Genomic DNA, 20,619 nt, shown 5'->3' with positions numbered 1-20,619 from the left:
ATGCTGATATGCTTAGCCATAAACACAGGTGACCATCAGAACATATTTAAAATAGGCATTATCTAGTATAGATGGGCTTTAGCCAATCCTTAATACTGGCACATCATATTACATTCCATTCCATTCTGGGTCAATATTGATGCAACTGAGTCTTTCCTATTGGTTACTACACCGTTCTCTTACTACACCGTAGGTTCATACGGACCTACCAAGAGAGCCCAGTATCCATGGCTTTAGAAAGTTCAAGTACCCATTTTTCAACTCAAAAAAGGGTAAGTGAAATATTTTCGTTGACTCCAAGGCCTGATAAGATTTGGGGCCTTTTGTTCCTGAAACTAATAAACCGTCTATCCTTTCCCAGATCAGGTACCCCTTACCTCCTATAATGAGAGGCAGAGAAGAACATTATCTCACCGAGCCTCGTTTTTTTTTTTTTTTTTTTTATTAGTAAAAAATGTATAAGAACATAAATCCAACCTCAGTACTTTCGTGGAATTGGTTAGAATAAAATGGAGGTTTCGTAAATCAGGGTTGTCTTATTCAGGCTTCTTGACACCTGGACTAGAGTCTGACACATAGCATGAGCTCAGCAAATGGCTGTATTGTAATAATTGAATATTTGTTAGAAGGCTTTGTTAATCTGGAAGCTGTTCCAAGTGTTACTTATTCTCCAACCCCGATTTAGGCTCCAAGGTGACCAAATTTAAACAACTCCTCTTGATGGGTGCTAAGGAGTAGCTGGAAGGACTATAGCCCCCTCCCCAGAATAAATAAAAACATTGGAGGCTGTGCAAACAGAACTTCGTGGCCAGTTCCCTGGCCCACCATCCCACCAGATTGCCGCTCCCAAACCTCTTCCTTTTGAAAATCTGCACCCGTTGTAGAACTTTTGGGACCCTATGTGAGCAAGTCTCACTTTGATGTCTCTGGAGATGTTACCACAAAACTCTTCATAGTAGCCTTGGCCTCTTCAACGTCCCTCAACTTGAGATGCGGCCGCGAAAACGGCTAAGAGGTCCCCCAGGGGCCCAGCCCTCGGGAGGCTTCTTAGTCCGCGCCCCCAGCCTCTCACAGTCGTTAAAGGATGCCGGCAGTCAGGCCTACAACAAGCTCTCCGAGGCTTAGGGTTTTCTCGGAGGTGGGCCTTGGGGGCGAAGGTGGGGCCGCCCACCAAGGGCCCCTCCTCCCGTGGCCCGCTGCCCGGTGCGGGGGCGGGAAGGGCGGAGCCGGGCTGTTAGCTGCGGGCTCCTCCTCCCAAGGGCAGGCCAGGGGAGGCGGAGGCGGGGCAGGTTCCTAAATGGGGCGGGCTTTGGCGGCGGAGGCGGGGCCAGACGCCGCGGGCACTTCATCCCTTGGGCGGGCAGGCCGGAGAAGCGGCGGTTTTCTTTTCCCGGGGGCGGGCCTCGGCGGCGCGAACGGACCTGGGGGCGGGGCCGGGCCCCGAAGGCCCCTCCTTCCGAGGCGGGCTTGTTTGGCCGTGGCGGCAGCTGCGGGGTGTCCGCGGTTTGGCTGCCTAGCCAAACGGGCTCTGGCTCCTCCCAGTGGCCGGCCGGGGCGGAAGCAGGAGGCGGGGGCATCGTGCGCGCTGCTGGTCTCCTCTCCCGCGGCGCTGGGGCCCGCGTTCCGCGGCTGCTGCTCGATTCGGCGCCTCGCAGTCGGCCAGCTCCTCTCGGCGCCCGCCGGCTTCTGGACCAGGCCTCCTTCTCAAGCCCCGGCCCGCGGCGTCGACCCCGCCAGCCCTCTACCGCCCCGTCTCATAGTGTGGCCACCGCTGCCGCGGCCCCAGCCCCGATGGCTCTGTGCAACGGAGACTCCAAGGTCAGTCTTTCGCGTGGGGGTCCCTGCCTCACCGCTTCCGGGCGCAGGCGAGGCTCCGGGGCCGGGGAACCACCGCTCGACCCCCCTCCCCCCAGCCCGTCAGCGCAGCCCTGCGGCCCGGGCAGCTGCGCGTCGGAGAGTCCTTGGTCGGGGCCTGTGGCATGTTTTCTCCTCGGGAGCGGCAGGTGCTTTGTTGATTTTGTCTGCGTGTCGGGGTTCCTGCGGCCGCCGGTCTTTGGGCGTCGGGGAGGGCGTCAGCTCCCCGCGGCCGCGCCGCTGGCCCCCGCCTCCCCCGCGCCGCTGTGGGGCTCGGAGCCCGGGGAGCGCGGCCGGAGGGTGGAGGTAGGGAGGCCAGCGGGTTGTGCGTGTTTGCTTCCTCAGCCCTCACCCTCGTCCCTTCGAGAGGCTGGGGGCCTTTTGTGGACCTCCGGGGACCCGCCGAAGGCAGGGCAGGGTCGGGGCCTCGCGTGCGGCTTTCGAGCCGTGCCGGCCTCCCGTCTTCCCGCCACCCCATTTCCCGCCTGCCTTCGGTGGGGCCCTCCCCGTACCCTAACGCCGGCCTTGGGGTCCGCGGCGGCGAGGTCGCGTGACTGCGGCTCCCCTCGCCTCCCCCCTCCTCCGGTCCTGGTCCCCAGGTCAGTCCCTGGTCAGGGCCCATGGCCCCTCACTCCGCTGCCCTCCCCCCCCATCCTCCGAGGGCTGGAGCGTGGGCCTAACCCCGCCCCCAGTCGCTGGCTGCTTTTACTCGTTTGTTGGCGGTGGATCCCCCTCCCCGCGGTGCGGATCCCTCTCCGGGACGCGAGCCGCGGCCGCCACCGCAGAGGGCTGGAGAAGTGGGGAATCCCGGCGTGCTGGAAAAGTTGCTAACTCGATGTGGGGAGAGCACGTTTGGGCCGCCGCTGCGCTTCTCGTCACCTCCAACTCACGTTTTTCTTTAGACCTCTTCGTCCGTCTCGCTTCTGAAATTGAGCACCTTTGCTTTCACTTCTGTATTAAAATTTTCGTTGGCTTGGCGTTCTTTCAGACCCTTACAAAGTCGTTTTTGTCAGCGGGAAACTGCAGTTTTGAATTGGGATTAACTTGAGCAAGATGTACCTCCTGTATGCTGTTTAGAGCCTTGCTTTGAGAAATTACTTTAAATTTTATTCGGGTGTGTGGGATTTTAAAAGTCAGGTGGGAATTGGTGTTCTAAGTCAGAAAGTAGTACCTTACTCATTGTATTCTGTTTCCAAGGTGGTGCCTAAGTGTCACTTGCTAGTAGGTCCTTTTTTGCTAATGATTGCTTAGTTCCTCGTAAACATTCAAAAACTATTTGTTGAGCAAATAAGAAGAGATAGTAAGGTAGCGATATGCGCTTTTAAACCAAGGAAACTGATGCTTAGACTCCGTGAAGCTCTTGTCTCAGGATTATGAAGGTAAATGAAGACCCTGAAGTAGTTTCAGACCTCAGAAGCGAATGTAAACCTCATTGTACAGCTCTTTACACTCTGTACACTTGCAAAGCGTTTTTCTTCTCTCTTTTGAGACTTATAACTTAGCTTTGTGCTCATAGAAGAAATGACTGTACCAACAGAACTGAAACCTAATTTACAGACTTTGAAAAATATGTAGTGGTATAAGAGTATTTTCACGAAATTAACTGGCAGCAGGAAGTTAAAGATTCAATTTCCAATTTATTTGTCTCAGGAGTATGGAACATAAACTTTTTTTCTAGTTGACACTTTGGTTTAACTTGCATTTTAAAGAGAGTCTTGATCAATTTGATGTATTTGAGCTTCAAGTGAACTGCTGATTTTTTTTAAATTTCAAGGTCCTTTATGTTTTATAGCATACTCAAGCATGTGTATTTTTATTTTGGACTAATAGATGTGAACCGGATTGGAAGCATTTTCAGGAGGAGCCATCAGGGAAATAATATACTTCATTAAATATATTATTATTTCATGTACGAGTAAGGAGAAAAAAAACCCTACAATTAAACCATGATATGTCATTGACATCGTATTGATAAGTAAAGAGGTTGACAAGTAAAGTAGGTATTGACAAGTATCGTATTGACAAGTAAAGTAGGTGAAATGAGATATTTCTAAGAGGTCTGTCTGGAAATCTGAGTAGGTATCTCTTTTCTATAGTTTACTCCTGAATTACTCTTCTCTGGAGTGAAATACAAGTACTGGCCTCAAGCTTGGGCCGCAAGCTTACTTTGCGCATAGATTGTGTTTCTGACAATTGTATGTAAATCCTGGTTCATAAATTAAAGAGGCGATTTCAATTTCTATCCTGGCACATTTCAATTTGTATCAGGATTTTCTTTCTTTCTTTCTTTCTTTCTTTCTTTCTTTCTTTCTTTCTCTCTCTCTCTCTCTCTCTCTCTTTTTCTTTCTTCCTTCCTTCCTTCCTTCCTTCCTTCCTTCCTTCCTTCCTTCCTTCCTTCCTTCCTTCCTTCCTTCCTGTAATCTCTACACTCACTGTGGAGCTCAAAACCCCGAGAAAAACCTGGAGATCAAGAGTTGCAAGCTCTACTGACTGAGCCAGCTATAGGCGCCCCTGTATCAGGATTTTCTAAAATGACGTTTTTATGTGATAGAAATCAGGGAGAGACCTAAAATCTGTAAAAGCATTTGGGCTGAATGGTTAACCACCTAAAGCAGAGGTTATTGTTTTCTTGGTTAAGGAGTTGACATAATGTTATTTAATTAAGAAGTTAAGATCATATTTAATAATGTCTTTAAAAACTTTTTACAGCTACTTGATGTTGTATATGAATTGTATATAGGTCAAGTATGAGACATAGTAACTATTCTCTGTTTTACTGAGGCAGGATTATCAGAATATTGTTCTTTGGACTCCGTGTCAGGTTTCCCTTTTTTTTTTTTTTTTTTTTTGCCTTATCTAAGCCTCAGACTCTTGGTTCCAGTAGAGGTGGGACCTGCTCCATCACCTTTCCTGACATGTTGACTAGGGTAATCATACTTGAATTAATGTGTTTTTAAAGTTGATTGCATGTGATACAGAATCTTTAATGACATCTAATGTTAAACTTCTTTTTTATTTAAAAAATTTTTTTTTAATGTTTATTTATTTTTGAGAGAGAGAGAGACAGAGCTCCAGAGGCAGAGGGGCCGAGAGAGAAGGAGACACAGAATCAAAGCAGCTCCAGGTTCTGAGCTGTCAGCACAGAGCCCCATGCGGGGCTCGAACTCACAAACCATGAGATCATGACCTGAGCTAAAGTCGGCCGCGTAACCGACTGAGCTACCCAGGCGCCCCTAATGTTAAACTTTTAAATTTGGCATTTCTAAATTTAAGTTTTTGAATTGAGTTGAAAGATGATGAGATTTTTTTACCTGGGACGCATTGACAACTGTCCTTTTATGATAATCCTATATAGTATATATTTTTTTGAAAGGTCAAAGATGATTTTTTTTGCCTCAGATTTTAAAATATTTGTGAAGATGCTCATCTAGAATGTAAAAGCTGTTACAAAAGGAATAGTTTTTATTATTTCCTGTCGTTAGACATGGAAGGTTTTGAGACTTGGAAGGTTTTGAAATTCCTCCAGGAACCTCAGATAGCCTTGTCTTTAGCGAGGCCAACTTGTTACTTAAGGTAGATGATTGTCTTTTAAGAATTTTTTAAAGAGGTAGACTTGTCTTACACTCGTTCAAATGTATTTAATACTTTTTAGAAGGCTATTTAATGAATTATATTCCAAAGGATGCTGTTTGAAGTAAAGAATAATTATTTGCTATACAGAACAATAAAATGTATCTCTGTTATGATGCTTAAATTGTCTTCATGTTTCCTTCTAACCTAAACTCTGTTAGATGCTCAAGATGAATGAAGTCCTCAGGGATAAAACAATTCTGAAGCACTTTGTGAATCATTGGAAAAGTAGTCTCCTAGAATTTGAGTATTTGTATAGCATATATAATTCTGGGTTGTGTAGAATAGAATGCTATTTTTTTCATGCATTTTGTAGAATAGAGACATTTCTGTATTTGCTTAAGAATCACAGTGGTTCAGGGGCGCCTGGGTGGCTCAGTCGGTTAGGCCTCCGACTTCGGCTCAGGTCATGATCTTGCGGTCCGTGAGTTGGAGCCCCACGTCAGGCTCTGTGCTGATAGCTCAGAGCCTGGAGCCTGTTTCAGATTCTGTGTCTCCCTCTCTCTCTGCCCCTCCCCTGTTCATGCTGTCTCTCTCTGTCTGAAAAATAAATAAACATTAAAAAAAAAAAAAAAGAATCACAGTGGTTCAAAAAAAATAGCTTTACTATAGTAATGATGTGATAGTTGGTTTTCTTCTTTTTTTAATTTTTTAAATGTTTATTCATTTTTGAGAGAGAAGGAGACAGAGCCTGAGCAGGGGAGGGGCAGAGAGAGAGAGAGGGAGACACAGAACTCGAAGCAGGTTCCAGGCTCTATTCTGTCAGCACAGGGTCTGACATGGGGCTCGAACTCCTGAACTGTGAGATCATGACCCAAGTCCAAGCCAGACCCTCAACTGACTGAGCCACCCAGGCGCCCCTGTTAGTTGGTTTTCTTATTGGTGGGCTCTTGCCATGGCTTCAGGTTCATGGTTTGAGGATTAAGGACATAGTTATATAGTTATGTCTATACATTCCCTGATTTAGGCCTTTATAATGTGATAGGAAGTAAGGTGTTTGGTTATAATAGTGTGACCATATATTCTCTTTGTCTAAACTGGGGCGTATAAGGACATAAAAGAACATAAAAGAAGTTGCTGAAAATAAATTTGTAATTGCTGTAAAATGGAATATTACCAAACGAAAAGTTTGGATTCATGCAATATAGTAAATAAATGGCAAAACTCCTGTAGCAAGAATGCTCAGATTACTGTCTGAACATTATGTGCAGGAACACACGACATCTCTTTTTTGCATATGCTTTACAAACACCTTATTCACATTTCCCATTGACCTAGTGGATGGTGGCCTACAGGTTTGGAGCATCTTGCAAGCTGAGCAGTGGCTGTGTGGCACAACTGAGCACTCAAGACTGGATAGAGTTAGCTATCCCTAGTTGCCGAGGGTCCAAGTATACTTCATTTTATCAGAAATGGATAAAAAAATGGGTTATCAGATTGAACCTGAAGTTAGAAGTGAGAACTGTATACTGCACCTGCACTCTATGCAGAACTAGACAAAACCATGTCAGAAGGTGGAAATATAAAGTGAAAGTATAATAAACCCATCTGATGTTACTTAAATGCAGCTATTCATAAGCATATGTGTAAAACTGAAGAATATGTTAAGCTGGGTGGGGTGTTGGAATAACAGGTGTAAATTAGGATCCTTCTGGGCAAACTGCCATATGGTCACTTCAGTTATAGAGCACATATTGTCCTGAGTCTGGATCTTGATTTCACAGTGACAGATATTTAAAATTTGGCTAAAATTTAATCCTAATATATATATCAGAGTAGTTATTTTTGAGTTAATAAAATTCTGAGTTATGAAAATTCTTAAAAATTGAGTGTCAAATTGCTTGTTTTCTAAAAGATGAGAACCAGCAGTGTTGAAACTGACCAAAAGGTCAGTTTTATTTTTATTTTACCTTTTCAAAAGGTAAAATAATCTGCTCTAATCTACCATAACAGTTGTTTCCCAAACTTTTAAAGCTGCCTGGACTTGCAAAATTCTGTTATTCCTGTTTGTCACCAGGAGAATAGAATCCTTTTTCTGTCTTAAAACTTACAGAGATCTATGTAAATTTAAGACACCCTCACCTTGTCTATAATTTGGAGAACTAGTCTTAGTAATTCTTCTCCTCTATGAATATAAATTTAAGACTCCAGAATTCTAAAATGCTGCTTTGGACACATTTTGGATGAACAATCCCAAATTAATTTGGGAAAATTTAGATGAATATAAAAATACAGATAAATCATTGTTTTGATGTGTTTATTAGTAATAGTGAAACTTTTTATGCTGTGATTTTTCCTTCTTTAACTTAAAAAATTTTTTTTAATGTTTATTTTTTTTGAGAGAGCATGAGCGGGGGAGGAGCAGAGAGAGAGGGAGACACAGAATCTGAAGCAGGCTCCAGGCTCTGAGGTGTTAGCACAGAGCCGGATGCAGGGCTTGAACTCCAAACTGTGAGATCATGACCTGAGCCAAAGTTCGATGGTTAACCGACTGAGCCACCCAGGTGCCCCTTCCTCCTTTAACATTTTTTTTTTCCTTTAACATTTTATGAAAAATTTTCAAGCTAACAAGTTAGAAGAAATTTTAGTCACCATTTAGGCATACACCTAGATTCTACTCTTCACTTTTATTAAAACAGTTTTATTGAGATATAATTCATATACCATAAAATTGTGCCAATATAAAGGGCACAATTCAGTGGTTTTTAGTATATTCACAGATTTGTATGACCGTCGTCACCACAGTCAATTTTGGAACATTCTCATCACCCCCAAAAGACATCCTGTAGCTTTTAGCAATCAGCCCTCCTTTGGCCATCTGCCTATTTTTCCCAATGCTAGACAGCTACTAATCTTTTTTGTCTCTATAAGATTTGCCTTTCTGAACATTATATATGACTAGAATCTTAAAATATGTAGTCTTTTGTGACTGGTTTCTTTTAGTGTAATGCCTTCAAAGTTCATCTGTCTTATAGCATGTGTTAAGTACCTTATTCTTTTTTGTTACCAAATAATGTTCCATTGTATGGATATACCACCTTTTATACATTCATCAGTTGATGGACACTCTTGATATTATACATAATGGTTCTATGAGTATTCCTGTACAAGTGTTTGTGTAGACATAAGTTTTCATTTCTTTTGGATGTGTACTGGGGTGGAATTGCTGGGTCATATAGTAATTCTGTGTCTAACCTTTTGGTGAACTGTCAGACTTTTCCTAAGTGGCTGCAGTATTTTCTATTTTCTGTCAGTAGTGCATGAGGTTCTAATTTCCCCACATTTTTGCACTTGTCTTTTGGATTATAGCCATCATAGTGGGTGTGAAGTGGTATTTCATTATGATTTTGATTTGCATTTCCCTAGTGACTGATGATGTTGAACATCTTTTCATGTGCTTATTGTCCATTTGTATATTTTCTTTGGAGAAATGTCTGTTCAGATCATTTGCCTGTTTTTGAAAGTAGGTTACTTGTCTTTTTGTTGAGTTGTAAGAGCTCTTTATTCTAGTGACAAGTCTCTTATCAGAAATATGCTTTGCAGATATTTTCTGCCATCCTCTGGATTTTTACTTTTTTAATGGTGTCCTCTGATACATAAAAGCTTATAATTTTGATGAAGTTCAATTTATTTATTTCCTTTTGTCACTTTAGCTTTTGGTATCTCACCTAAGGAACATTTCCTTTTTTTTTTTTTTCCTTCAAGTTTTTATTTAAATTCATTAGTTAACATATGGTGTATTACTAGTTTGGAGAATAGAATTTAGTAATTGGTCACTTAAATATAGCACCCAATGCTCATCACAACAAATGCCCTTCTTAATGCCCATCGCCCTACCCACCTCACCTCCAGCAACCCTCAGTTTGTTCTCTATAGTCAAGAGTTTGTTTTATAGTTTGCCTCCAAAGAAGCATTTCCTAATGATCTTAAGTCTTGTGTAATTGCCTATGTTTTCTTCTAAAGCCTTTGTAGTTTTAGCTTTTACATTTAGGTCTTTGATCCGTTTTGTTGTGAGACTCTAAGTTATAATTTGGTGGAACATTTTCGTACTATTGCATTATCATCATGAACTGTGAAATCTGTTCCTTCCAACTCCAACATCTGACTGAGTGAAATAAGGTACCAGATTTACAGCATTAGACTGAGCAGGTAACTTTTTAAAAAGTAATTATGGGGCGCCTGGGTGGCGCAGTCGGTTGAGCATCCGACTTCAGCCAGGTCACGATCTCGCAGTCCGTGAGTTCGAGCCCCGAGTCAGGCTCTGGGCTGATGGCTCAGAGCCTGGAGCCTGTTTCCGATTCTATGTCTCCCTCTCTCTCTGCCCCTCCCCCATTCATGCTCTGTCTCTCTCTGTCTCCAAAAAAATAAATAAACGTTGAAAAAAAAATTAAAAAAAAAAAGTAATTAAAGGGAATTAGGAATAAAAGTATACATTTTTAATGGATGGTTAATTGGATGCTTAATCCACTTAATGGATTTAACGTGATAGATTTTTGGTTTTGTAATGGAGTGATTCTTAGATTTGATTGAATGTTGGCCTTGTTTTTGACACCATGGCAGAGCTTGACCATCTGGTTCCCACCCCCCCCCCCCCCCGCTCCCCACCCCCGCTGAAGGTAAATAGTTGCTTATTGTAGCATTGTTTTTCAGTTTGTGGAGACAAATGGTTTGAAAAGATCACTAATAGGTATTTTGTTTGGCTTGTTTTTATTGAGGCAAAATGTGCATAGTTGAAATACACAGATCTTTAAGTGTACAATTTGAATTTTTTAAAATTTATTTTGAGAGAGAGCGAGCACAAGCAGGAGAGGGGCAGAGAGAGAGGAAGAATGACAATCCCAAGCAGGCTCTGTACTGTCAGCACATAGCCCAGCTTGGGGCTCAGACTCCCCAAACGTGAGACCTGAGCCGAGATCAAGAGTTGGGCGCTTGCTTAACTGACTGAGCCACCCAGGTGTTCAGTGTACAATTTGAATTTTGACACATACACACACACACACACACACACACATACACACATATACACACACAAACACACCCATGTAACCACTTCTCCAATCAAGATCTAAAACATTTCTATCATTTCCAAGTTCCTGTGTGCCCCTTTGACACTTAATCCCTCCACTCCTCTAGCAGCAACCACTGTTCCCATTTTTATAACCAGACATTAGTTTTGTCTGCTTTTGGACTATATATAAATGGAATCACACAGTGATTGTGGCTTCTTTCATAATGTTTTTGAGATTTATCCATGTTGTTGTGTCAGTAGTTTGTTCATTTTTATTGTTGCATAGTATTCCACTGTGTGGATATACCAGAATTTGTTTATCCATTCACATGTTGATGGCCATGTGTTCTGTTTCCAGTTTTTGTGGACATAGATGTTCATTACTCTTGGATAAATATTTAGGAGTGGAATTCTTGGGTCAGAGGAGAGCCCCTAATAGGTTTTGGTATTTTCTATTTTGTACAGTTTAAAATATTTAGGTTATAATAATAAATTACTTGATACCTGGAAGAGATAAACCTTGGTATAGTAAAACAAACTTTAAAAAATTACATCATAATATTTTATCTTTAAGAGTATTTTCAAAAGTACCTTGTTCAGCTGTATTTTAATGGAAATAGTATGTGGTTTATGGGCAAAGAGGCTACTTTTGGATTGGCTTTATAAACCTGTACCAGTAGAAATGAATCACTTCTTTATTTGATAATAACAATCTGAATTTTAAATTCAGAAATAATTTGACAATAAAGCTGATGAAAATAGAATTGGATGGGGCACCTGGGTGGCTCAGTCGGTTAAACGTCCGACTTCAGCTCAGGTCACGATCTCACGGTCCGTGAGTTCGAGCCCCGCGTCGGGCTCTGGGCTGATGGCTCAGAGCCTGGAGCCTGCTTCCGATTCTGTGTCTCCCTCTCTCTCTGCCCCTCCCTCGTTCATGCTCTGTCTCTCTCTGTCTCAAAAATAAATAAACGTTAAAAAAAAATTTACAAAAGAAAATAGAATTGGAAGCACTTGATTTAATAAGGCTGGGTTTTTTTTTTTTTTTTATTACTTATTTATTTATTTATTAAAAAAAATTTTTTTTAACGTTTATTTATTTTTGAGACAGAGACAAAGCATGAACGGGGGAGGGTCAGAGAGAGGGAGACACAGAATCTGAAACAGGCTGCAGGCTCTGAGCTGTCAGCACAGAGCCCGACGTGGGGCTCGAACTCATGGACCATGAGATCATGACCTGAGCTGAAGTCGGCCGCTTAACCGGCTGAGCCACCCAGGCGCCCCCCTTTTTTTTTTTTTAATTTTTTTTAACGTTTATTTATTTTTGAGACAGAGAGAGACAAAGCATGAACTATTATTTATTTATTTAAAGTTTATTTAGTTATTTTGACAGAGGCAGAGATAGCACGAGTCGGGGAGGGACAGAGAGAGAGAGAGAGCGTGGGGGGGAGAGAATCCAAAGCCAGCCCATGCTGACAGTGCAGAGCCCTACACAGGGCTCGAACCCAGGAACTGTGAGATCATAACATGAGCCAGAACCGAGTCCAATGCTTAGTCGACAGAGCCACTGAGGTGCCTCTGTTCTTTTTAAATGCAACCTTTGGAATTGATGCAGTATTTGCATATAAAAACTATTTTCAGGTTTTTGATAAGAAAATTTCTATCAGTTTGTCTGTGAGGCGTATTATCCTTGTATGGCAAATCTTGGATTCACCAGGGCTAGCTCTCCAGAGGTTAATTAATAGTGCCTCTAAGTGGTTCCTCTTCCCTAATGTCTTTCCTTCATTAGTTACCCCCTTAAAAAAATTTAAGTATGCATTTATGTTTTAAATTTACAAAGCTAGAGAATCTGTATAATATGTATTTTTTTTTAAGTTTATTTATTTTGAGAAACAGTGCGAGTGGGGGAGAGGGGCAGAGAGAAACCATACCCAGTAGTTTCCCTGCTGCCAGTGCAGAGCCTGATGTAGGGCTCAAACCCACGAAGCTGTGAGATCATGGCCTGCGCTGAAACGAAGATTCAGATGCTTAATCAACTGAGCCACCCAGTCACCTTCAGTGTAATCTGTATCTTAAAGACAGGGTCATAGAGACCTAAGCATGATTATAGCCATTTTGTATACTTCTGCCCTGTGTTCTTACGTATTTTTGCATGTATTTCCAGGGAAAGCAGGATCATGGTTTTTTGATTTAGAACCTGCCATGGATGCTTTGGTGTTAGTTTTTTGTGAAATTTCACTTTAGGTGGCAGTAAACATTTTCAGAAGGATGTGTCATACTGATTTATTGCTGACAAGTTTATGGGTCAGCTCAGCACTGCTGAGCTCTACTACTTTCATCCTTCTGCCTAAGCCAAGATGTCTTACAGCATGGCACTCTCACTTCTGCTCTCATTACATAAGCCAAAACTAGTCTCATGGCTGAGCCTGATGTCAAGAGTGAAGAAACATATTCCACCTAAAACAGAATGAACTGCAAAGTCACATGAGAAACGGCATGGATGTGGGGAATAGTGAAGAATTAGGGCCAGTTATACAGTCGATTACGTATAGAATGTTAAAAACATGCATATGTAGAGCAGAGAGTATGAAGTCCCTACCTAGCTAAACGGTTACAAGCACATGGTCAATCTTTCTTCATATATATTTACTTAGTGCCTCACAGAGTTACATACATATTCTCTATTTTGTATGTTAAGATTGATCAGTTGATTCAGGTATTGCCAACATAACCATTTATTATCAAGTTTCTCATGAATCTTTCACCTAATGATTTTAATAACGAATGCCTAGTTTAGTGCTTGTCATAGATCTGCTGTAAAGAACCAGTTTTTAAATTTTCAGCCCACTGATGCTAATGCAATAAATTTATAGACAAATGAAATTTAAAAATCTAAGACATAATACATAAAGACCCCCAATTTTTATTGTAGACTCAGCAGAAATAAAATTATTTTGTCAACTTGTTATATAAGTATATGAATGTTTATGTAGAATTTACGTACCTTTTGTTAACGTACCTTTGGTCATAATTTCAGATCAGAACTCGTCCTTTGGTGAACCACAATAGCTTAGATCCTTTAGGATTGCAAAATGGTGATATTCTAATTCAGCTATAAAGAACTCTCTCTCATGAACTATATGGTTACTTGGTAGAGTTCCTACTGGAAAAGCAGAATGCATGCTTGATTCCTTCCCATTACTTTGACCAAATTTATTAATAGTTTTTTCAAGTTTTATTATTTGCAATAAAGTGTAGTTCAGGCACATATTAGAGTAGAAAGGGCTACATATAGAAGGTAGATTGTGTTTATGAAGTAGAGTAGAAGCATCTTGAAAAATGGACCATGTGCTAAACACCTGTGAAATTGTGACATCTCCTCAAACTTCGCATTTTTTCCCTTAAAAAGTGTATTGATTCTTTCTAAGCTAAAATTCTTTTTTTTTTAAATGTTTATTTATTTTTGAGAGCGAGAGAGTGACAGAGCATGAGTAGGGGAGGGACAGAGAGAGAGAGAGAGAGAGGGAGACACAGAACCTGAAGCAGACTCCAGTTAGAGCTGTCAGCACAGAACCCGACACTGGGCTTGAACTAACGAACCGGGAGATCATGACCTGAGCCAAACAAAGTCAGACACTTAATTGATTGAGCCATCCAGGCGCCTCCCTAAGCTAAAATTCTCAAAGGTATTTTAGGAGTAATAATTATGTGGGAGACAAAATTGAATCTCTTCATGAACTCAGTATGAAGAGATAGCTTTTTGATTATCTTTCATCTGTAAATAAAAAGTGTTATCCTAAGGTCATCAGAAAAGAGGCAGTGAAGTTTGGGGATAAATCTGTATTATTTCTTATTTTTTTTATGTTTATTTTTGAGAGAGTATGAGTGGGGGAGGGGCAGAGAGCAAGTGAGACACAGAATTTGAAGCAGGCCCCAGGCCCTAGGCCCTGAGCTATCCTCACAGAGCCCAGAACGGCGAGATCATGACCTAGGCCAAAGTTGGATGCTTAACCAGCTAAGCCACCCAGGTGTCACTGTATTATTTCTATTTCTTTGTTTGTCTTTGCAAAGAACCTTTGGTGCTTGTTTATGTGAGTAGGTCCACATATGCTCACACCTGAAATCACTTTCAAAAGAGGTACTTTTTGTTAGAATAATTGATCCGAGTCACAATAAGAATGCAGAATCAGTAGAGAAAACTAAGGGATAATATAAAGAAAACAATGTATGAGGAGGGTGAGCAGAGATAAACACAGTTCAGAACTTTTCCTTTCAATATTTTAATGGTATGAGAACAGTTGTTACTGAACGTTGTCTGTGTATGTGTATACACTGCTAACTTTTAGAATGAGGTTGATTTGAGCTGATTCACAGTGGCTTAGATTTACCTAGAGATAACCTTGTTTGTTTCTTAGTTGGTTAATGTTCACCATTGAATGGAAAAACTGTAATAAAACTTTAAAGGATTTAAAAATCATGAGGTAAATAATAATACACTCTGATTTTCACCAACAGTGCAAGTTTTATTTAATTTAGAACTGGTTATGTAAGTATAGTTTATTCATCAGGTAACCTTGCCATAGGTTTCTGAAAAGACCTCTTTTAGGATAATTGAAATCCAAGAGGAAAATAATTAATAATTTCAAAGAGTTTAAACACTGGTATTAGAAATTATAATGTTGGACTAAATTTTTATTTCCCTGCAAGTTAGATGAGACGGAGCATATAGACTTGTGGTTTTATTTTCTTACTCAGTGTTCATATGTATAAATTAAATCCATTAGATCTGTATTTAGCTCATCTGAGAAGATGAACTTCCTCAACCACTCCTGTGGTTAAGGTTTATATATGGGAGTCTGATAGTGTTTAAGTGGATGCTGGAAGTAGTATTAGAGTCCAAGCTAACCTGCTTTTTATTTTTTAATTCATTGATTTTAGGTCGTTCATTCAGACTGTGTTCATTATATTTAGCAGTCGTGCCCTTGAACTTGAAAGGAGTTTTTGGCACCATAAATACAGGTTAGAAGAGGATTTGCAATGATTTTGAAGGATCCAGAGACATAGTTGGTTATTCAAAAGAAGATGAAGTTCGGGTCAGAAGTACAAATTGACTCAGTAAAGGAGAAAAAAATAAAAATATGGAGATGGTGGTGGCTTGGTCCTATCTAACATGTAGAAATAAAGTAGGAGTGATGAATATACCTAGTAAGTGCTTGAAATTTCATTAGGGAAAAGAATTTTCTCAATGTATGAAATCATTAGCAAACTAAGAGTAGTAAAATAGTAACACAAAAAGTTTATGTCACTAGGGCCTTGTATTTTCCAGACCCGTTGAACACTGAAAACTTAAAAAACATAGTAATTTATTGAGGGAATTCCAATAGAAGCTTATAGGTTACATAGATTAAAGGAGATAGAGAAAAATGAACTCCAGTGAACTGAGTGATCATAATTTTTGTTCACAATGTTTAATGCCTACACATGTGAAATTCTAAGATAAATAGAACAAAGTCAGTAATCATAACTTAAGCAACATGAAGCAATTGAAGATTGGTAAGCATTGCATGTACAACTAAATGTGTATGCAGTATTGTATATTATTGTATTGGGATGTCTCAGGACTTGTAGATTTTTCTCAGGTGTAAAGCCATTTCCTGAGGGCATTTTATACATTTGTTACTTAAAATGAACTGCCTAACTATCACTTGTATTCAGTAATGGCACCTAGAACTTTTTATATATGTCATTAGAGATTTATTTAGAGAGGCTTTTTTGAGAATCATAATAGCACTTACACACAGATAAAAATATATGTATATGAAATAAATTACTTTTAGTATTGCTAAACTTTCTTCGTGTTCAGACTGACTCTTCTAAGAAATTACTTTTTGACTTGAGTTGTCCAGGAATTGTTTTTCTGCACATCTTCCATGACATCAAGAATTTTGATAATTCACCATTTCTTGAGAGTGCTCAGTTACTTCTGGGATTTTTTTCAAGGCCATTGACAACTCATTCTGCAAGTGTTAATGCTAGTACTTCCTTGATCTTATCAGAAGATGTCAATGGAAGTTTTTCAGGTAATGACCAGGACTCAGTCCTTCTTCAAATGGTCTTTAAATGTTTTGCTGACTGAAATGTTAAGGGGTTGAGCTTGTCCAAAGATACTAGGAGGAGTAATAAGCCACTGCACTTTCCAGGGGTCTTACTCAAGTGTTTGTAGAAAACATAGAAAAATGATGTACTTGGTGAATTACATAAAGCTCCAGAATGTCTATCCTAGATGAATTTCAGCCAAGCTCAGCTGTATTTCTTTTGCTGAATCCTTGGGGCATCTTTCTGCTCTGAAGGAAATTTTCTAAGAGACTCCAGGGAATCTCTTTCCCTTAAGGGATTTTATGTCAAGTTGTACATAACTATGACCATGGCAGTGACAGCTGTGTCATTGAGCTAATGTAAAACTTAAGATATTGTGTGATTTTTGAGCTGTCTGGCTTCTTTCATTTGGCATGTCTGAGATTGATTTATCCATGTTGGGATTTTTCGGCCAGAGAAGACATGGTATAGCACTCTGTGGGACCATAGAGAGTTTAAACAGCAGTTTAGGCTTAAAGAGTAGGTCATGGCCTTCCTTGTAGGGCTTGGAAGGTATTTTGGACTTAATTGAACTTTATTCTAAGGGAAAGTCACTATAGGATATTAAGCAGGGGGAGGAGGACTTAAATCACAGTTTTTTTCGTTTTAAGCACACAGGCTTGTTAATCACCTGATCAAAGTCAGTGTCACCAGTAATGAAACAAAATGACATTGTGTCCTTGCCACCGTGTTCTGTCAAGAAGAGGCATGATTACATCACCAGTGTAAGATTGTTGCCAGAAAAATGTTTATCTGGAATCTAATCATAAGGTAACAAGTAGATCCTGCTTGAGGCGTGTTCTGCAAAAAGCTGGTCTGAACTTTTAAAAAATGTCACTGTCATAAAAGATCATAAAAAGATGAATAAATCTAGATTAAAGGAGACAGTGACATGACAATGTGAGTTCAAAGTGTGTGGCTTTAGATGGGGTTCTGGAATTAAAAAAAAAAAAAAGCCATACAGGACATTATTTGGTGACATTTGGGGAAATTTGTGTGTAGATACTATCCGTGTTAAATTTCTTGGCTGTGATAATATATTGTAGTTAGGTAGGAGAATGTCCCTGTTTGTAGGAAGTACATTCTGAAAAGGTTTGTTGGGGAGAAAAATGTCTATAATTGTTTTCTAGTAGTTCAGGGAAAGAAGTATATATAGATAGGAATAATGCAAATGTGGCAAATGTTACTAATTGTTGAATTTAGGTGGAGAGTGCTGTTTCACTGTGCCATAGTTTTGGTTTGTTTGTTTTTTTTCTTAAGTTTATCTTACTCCCAGTATGGGGCTTGAACTCATGACCCCAAGATCAAGAGTTGCATGCTCCTTTGACTGAGCTGGCCAGGCACCCTTGTGCCATATTTTCATCCTTTCTGTAGGTTTAAAGTTTCTCGGGGGGGGGGGGGGGGGGCAAAAAAAAAAAGGAGGGTTGAGCAAGCATATGATAAGGTCAAGAGATAGAGGGTCTCTGATTTAACCCTTTAGTTGTAGGATCAGACTTTATTCAGTGTTGTATGTGAGGTGATGGTTTCTTATGAAAAACCTTCAGTTAATTCTTTTGACATTTCTTTAAAAAAAAATTTTTTTTTTACATTTATTTATTTTTGATAGAGACAGAGCACAAGTGGGGGAGGGGCAGAGAGAGAAGGAGACACAGAATCCGAAGCAGGCTCCAGGCTCCGAGCTGTCAGCGCAGAGCCCGACGTGGGGCTCAAACTCACAAACCGTGAGATCATGACCTGAGCCGAAGTCGGACACTTAACTGACTGAGCCACCCAAGTGCCCCTGTTGACATTTCTAAAGTACCTAAGGTGTTGGATAATTTTATGAAGATGTGCACTTTTTCCAGAGTATAGGTGTAGTGAGATTAAAAAAGTAAATATGTTCAAACTTCCAGTAGCCTTTTGGTAATGAAAGGATTATTCTGGGTAGTTGAATATCCCAGATGACTAAAATGTGTGTGTGTGTGTGTGGGGGGGAGGGGTTGTTCAAAATATCTTTAACCCTAAAACTTTTATTTTGGCAACTGAAGGCTCCTAACATGTCTTTTTTTTTCTTTTTTTTTTTCTTTTTTTCTTTTGAGAGAGAGAGTGAGAGTGCGTGCACAAGTCAGGGAGGGTCAGAGAGAGAGAGAGAGAGAGAGAGAGAGAGTCTGAAGCAGACTCCAGGCTCCAAGCTGTCAGCATAGAGCCCAATGTGGGGCTCAAACTCAAGAACTATGAGGTCATGACCTCAGCTGAGGTTGGATGCTTAACTGACTGAGCCACCCAGGTGCCCCCTAAAATGTCTTTTTTGAAGGACAACTACCTGAATAAGTTTAGTACTGATGAAATCCAGTTTCCAAAATCATTTATGTGGTATAATACTACTTTTCTCAGGTACCAGTGGAACATTATTTCATTTATGAAAGCAATCTTTCTAAAGTAATAAAGCTTACTTCCTTTAAGTACCAAAATAATAAAAAATAAAATGAAGGTAGTCTTCCAAAAATAAGATGCATATTTAAAAAAATTTTTTTTTCTTTTAATGTTTATTTATTTTTGAGACAGAAAGAGAGGGAGACACAGAATCTGAAACAGGCTCCAGGCTTCGAGCTGTCAGCACAGAGCCCGACACGGGGCTGAAACTCACAGACTGCGAGATCATAACCTAAGCCCAAGTCGAAGCTTAACCGACTGAGCCACCCAGGCACCCCAAATACAATGCATATTTACCCACTTTCCTTCTGTAGTGCTGATTGTTTTGGGGTTTGAAAGGGCCTGCATTTACATCCTGCTTTTGCCATTGTTTCCCTACGCAAGTGACATAGTATCTGAGTCTCATTCTTCCATCTGTAAAATAGAAACGCATACCATTATGAATAAGAAAACATGTAAAGCACATGAAATACTAGGTGTGAAGTAAATGCTAGTTCCCTTTTATTAAAAAAAATCTTTTTATTGTAAAATAAAACATGGGCACAGAAAACTACACACAACAAATGTATAGTTGGATGAATTATAAATCGTGTGCTTTTTTATTCAAAATATTGAAAGTTTTTTTTCTTTAAAGTCCTATAATTTTGTTAAGCATATGTGTTGGTACAGAGCAGATTAGCATGGCTCCTGTGCAAGGATGACATAAAAATATATGAGGTGTTCCATATTTTTCCACTTGCAATGATGTGGACGGAGCTAGAGAGTATTATGCTAACCAAAATAATCAGGAAAGACAAATACCGTATGTTTTCACTCATATATGGAATTTAAGGAATAAAACGACCAAAGAGGAAAAAAAGAAAGAGAGGCAAACCGAGAGACAGACTCTTAACTACAGAGAACAAACAGATGGTTACCAGTGGGGAGGTAGGTGGGGGATGGGTGAAATAGGTGATAGGGATTAAGGAGTGCACTTATGATAATAAGCACTGTGTATTGTATGGAAGTGTTGAATCACTATATTGTACACTTGAAGCGAATGTTACATGGTATGTTAACTGGAATTTAAATAAAAAAAGTATGTGTTGAGATTGGTCATTCTGGTTTCAAAGTCTAATTTTGAGTCGTGTTCTTTTATGCCTTGTATAATTTCCTTAATAATTTTTAGTTCATTTAGGGGTGCCTGGGTAACTCAGTCAGTTAAGCCTCCAACTTTGGCTCAGGTCATGATCTCATGGTTTGTGAGTTCGAGCCCGGCATCGGCCTTTCTGCTGTCAGGTCAGAGCCCGCCTCAGATCATCTGTCTGTCTGTCTCTCTCTTTCTGCCCCTCCCCCACTCTCTTCTTTCTTTCTCTCTCAAAAGTTAACAAACATTTTTTAAAAATTAAAATGGTACTTTCCAGTTTTGATCTGTTTCTCTTTTCAGCTTGCTCTTGTAGGGATGTTGTTTTATTCCTTACTCTCTTTTTTACTTTTAGTAATTTTGTATGGGATTTGACTTGTGTAATTTCTGTTTCTCTTTTATATGAATTTAATTTTCCTGAGTTTTTAGATGGAATCTTGATTCATAAAACTTTCGTAAC

At 40.2% G+C, this 20,619-nt stretch overlaps 1 protein-coding gene and 1 non-coding gene across 4 annotated transcripts in view; both read left to right on the top strand.

Moving 5' to 3' along the window:
* The first annotated feature begins 179 nt into the window (after positions 1-179).
* GMPS (guanine monophosphate synthase) overlaps positions 180-20,619 on the top strand; it is a 79,848-nt gene continuing 59,408 nt past the window's right edge. Inside the window, exon 1 of one of the 3 annotated variants that reach the window (XM_045503175.1) lies at positions 180-272. In XM_045503175.1, coding sequence (XP_045359131.1) covers positions 228-272 — 45 coding nt within the window. In that variant the 5' untranslated portion in view covers positions 180-227. The other 2 variants (XM_045503176.1, XM_045503177.1) reach the window with 2 other exon arrangements.
* Positions 19,667-19,768, top strand: LOC123576250. The gene has a single exon (XR_006701269.1). It is a non-coding gene; the product is annotated as a U6 spliceosomal RNA (small nuclear RNA).

This window comes from Leopardus geoffroyi, chromosome C2 (assembly GCF_018350155.1).
Source record: "Leopardus geoffroyi isolate Oge1 chromosome C2, O.geoffroyi_Oge1_pat1.0, whole genome shotgun sequence".
NCBI lineage: Eukaryota > Metazoa > Chordata > Mammalia > Carnivora > Felidae > Leopardus > Leopardus geoffroyi.
The sequence above is the reverse complement of the archived record's forward strand: the minus strand, read 5'-3'. Positions and strand labels throughout refer to the sequence as shown.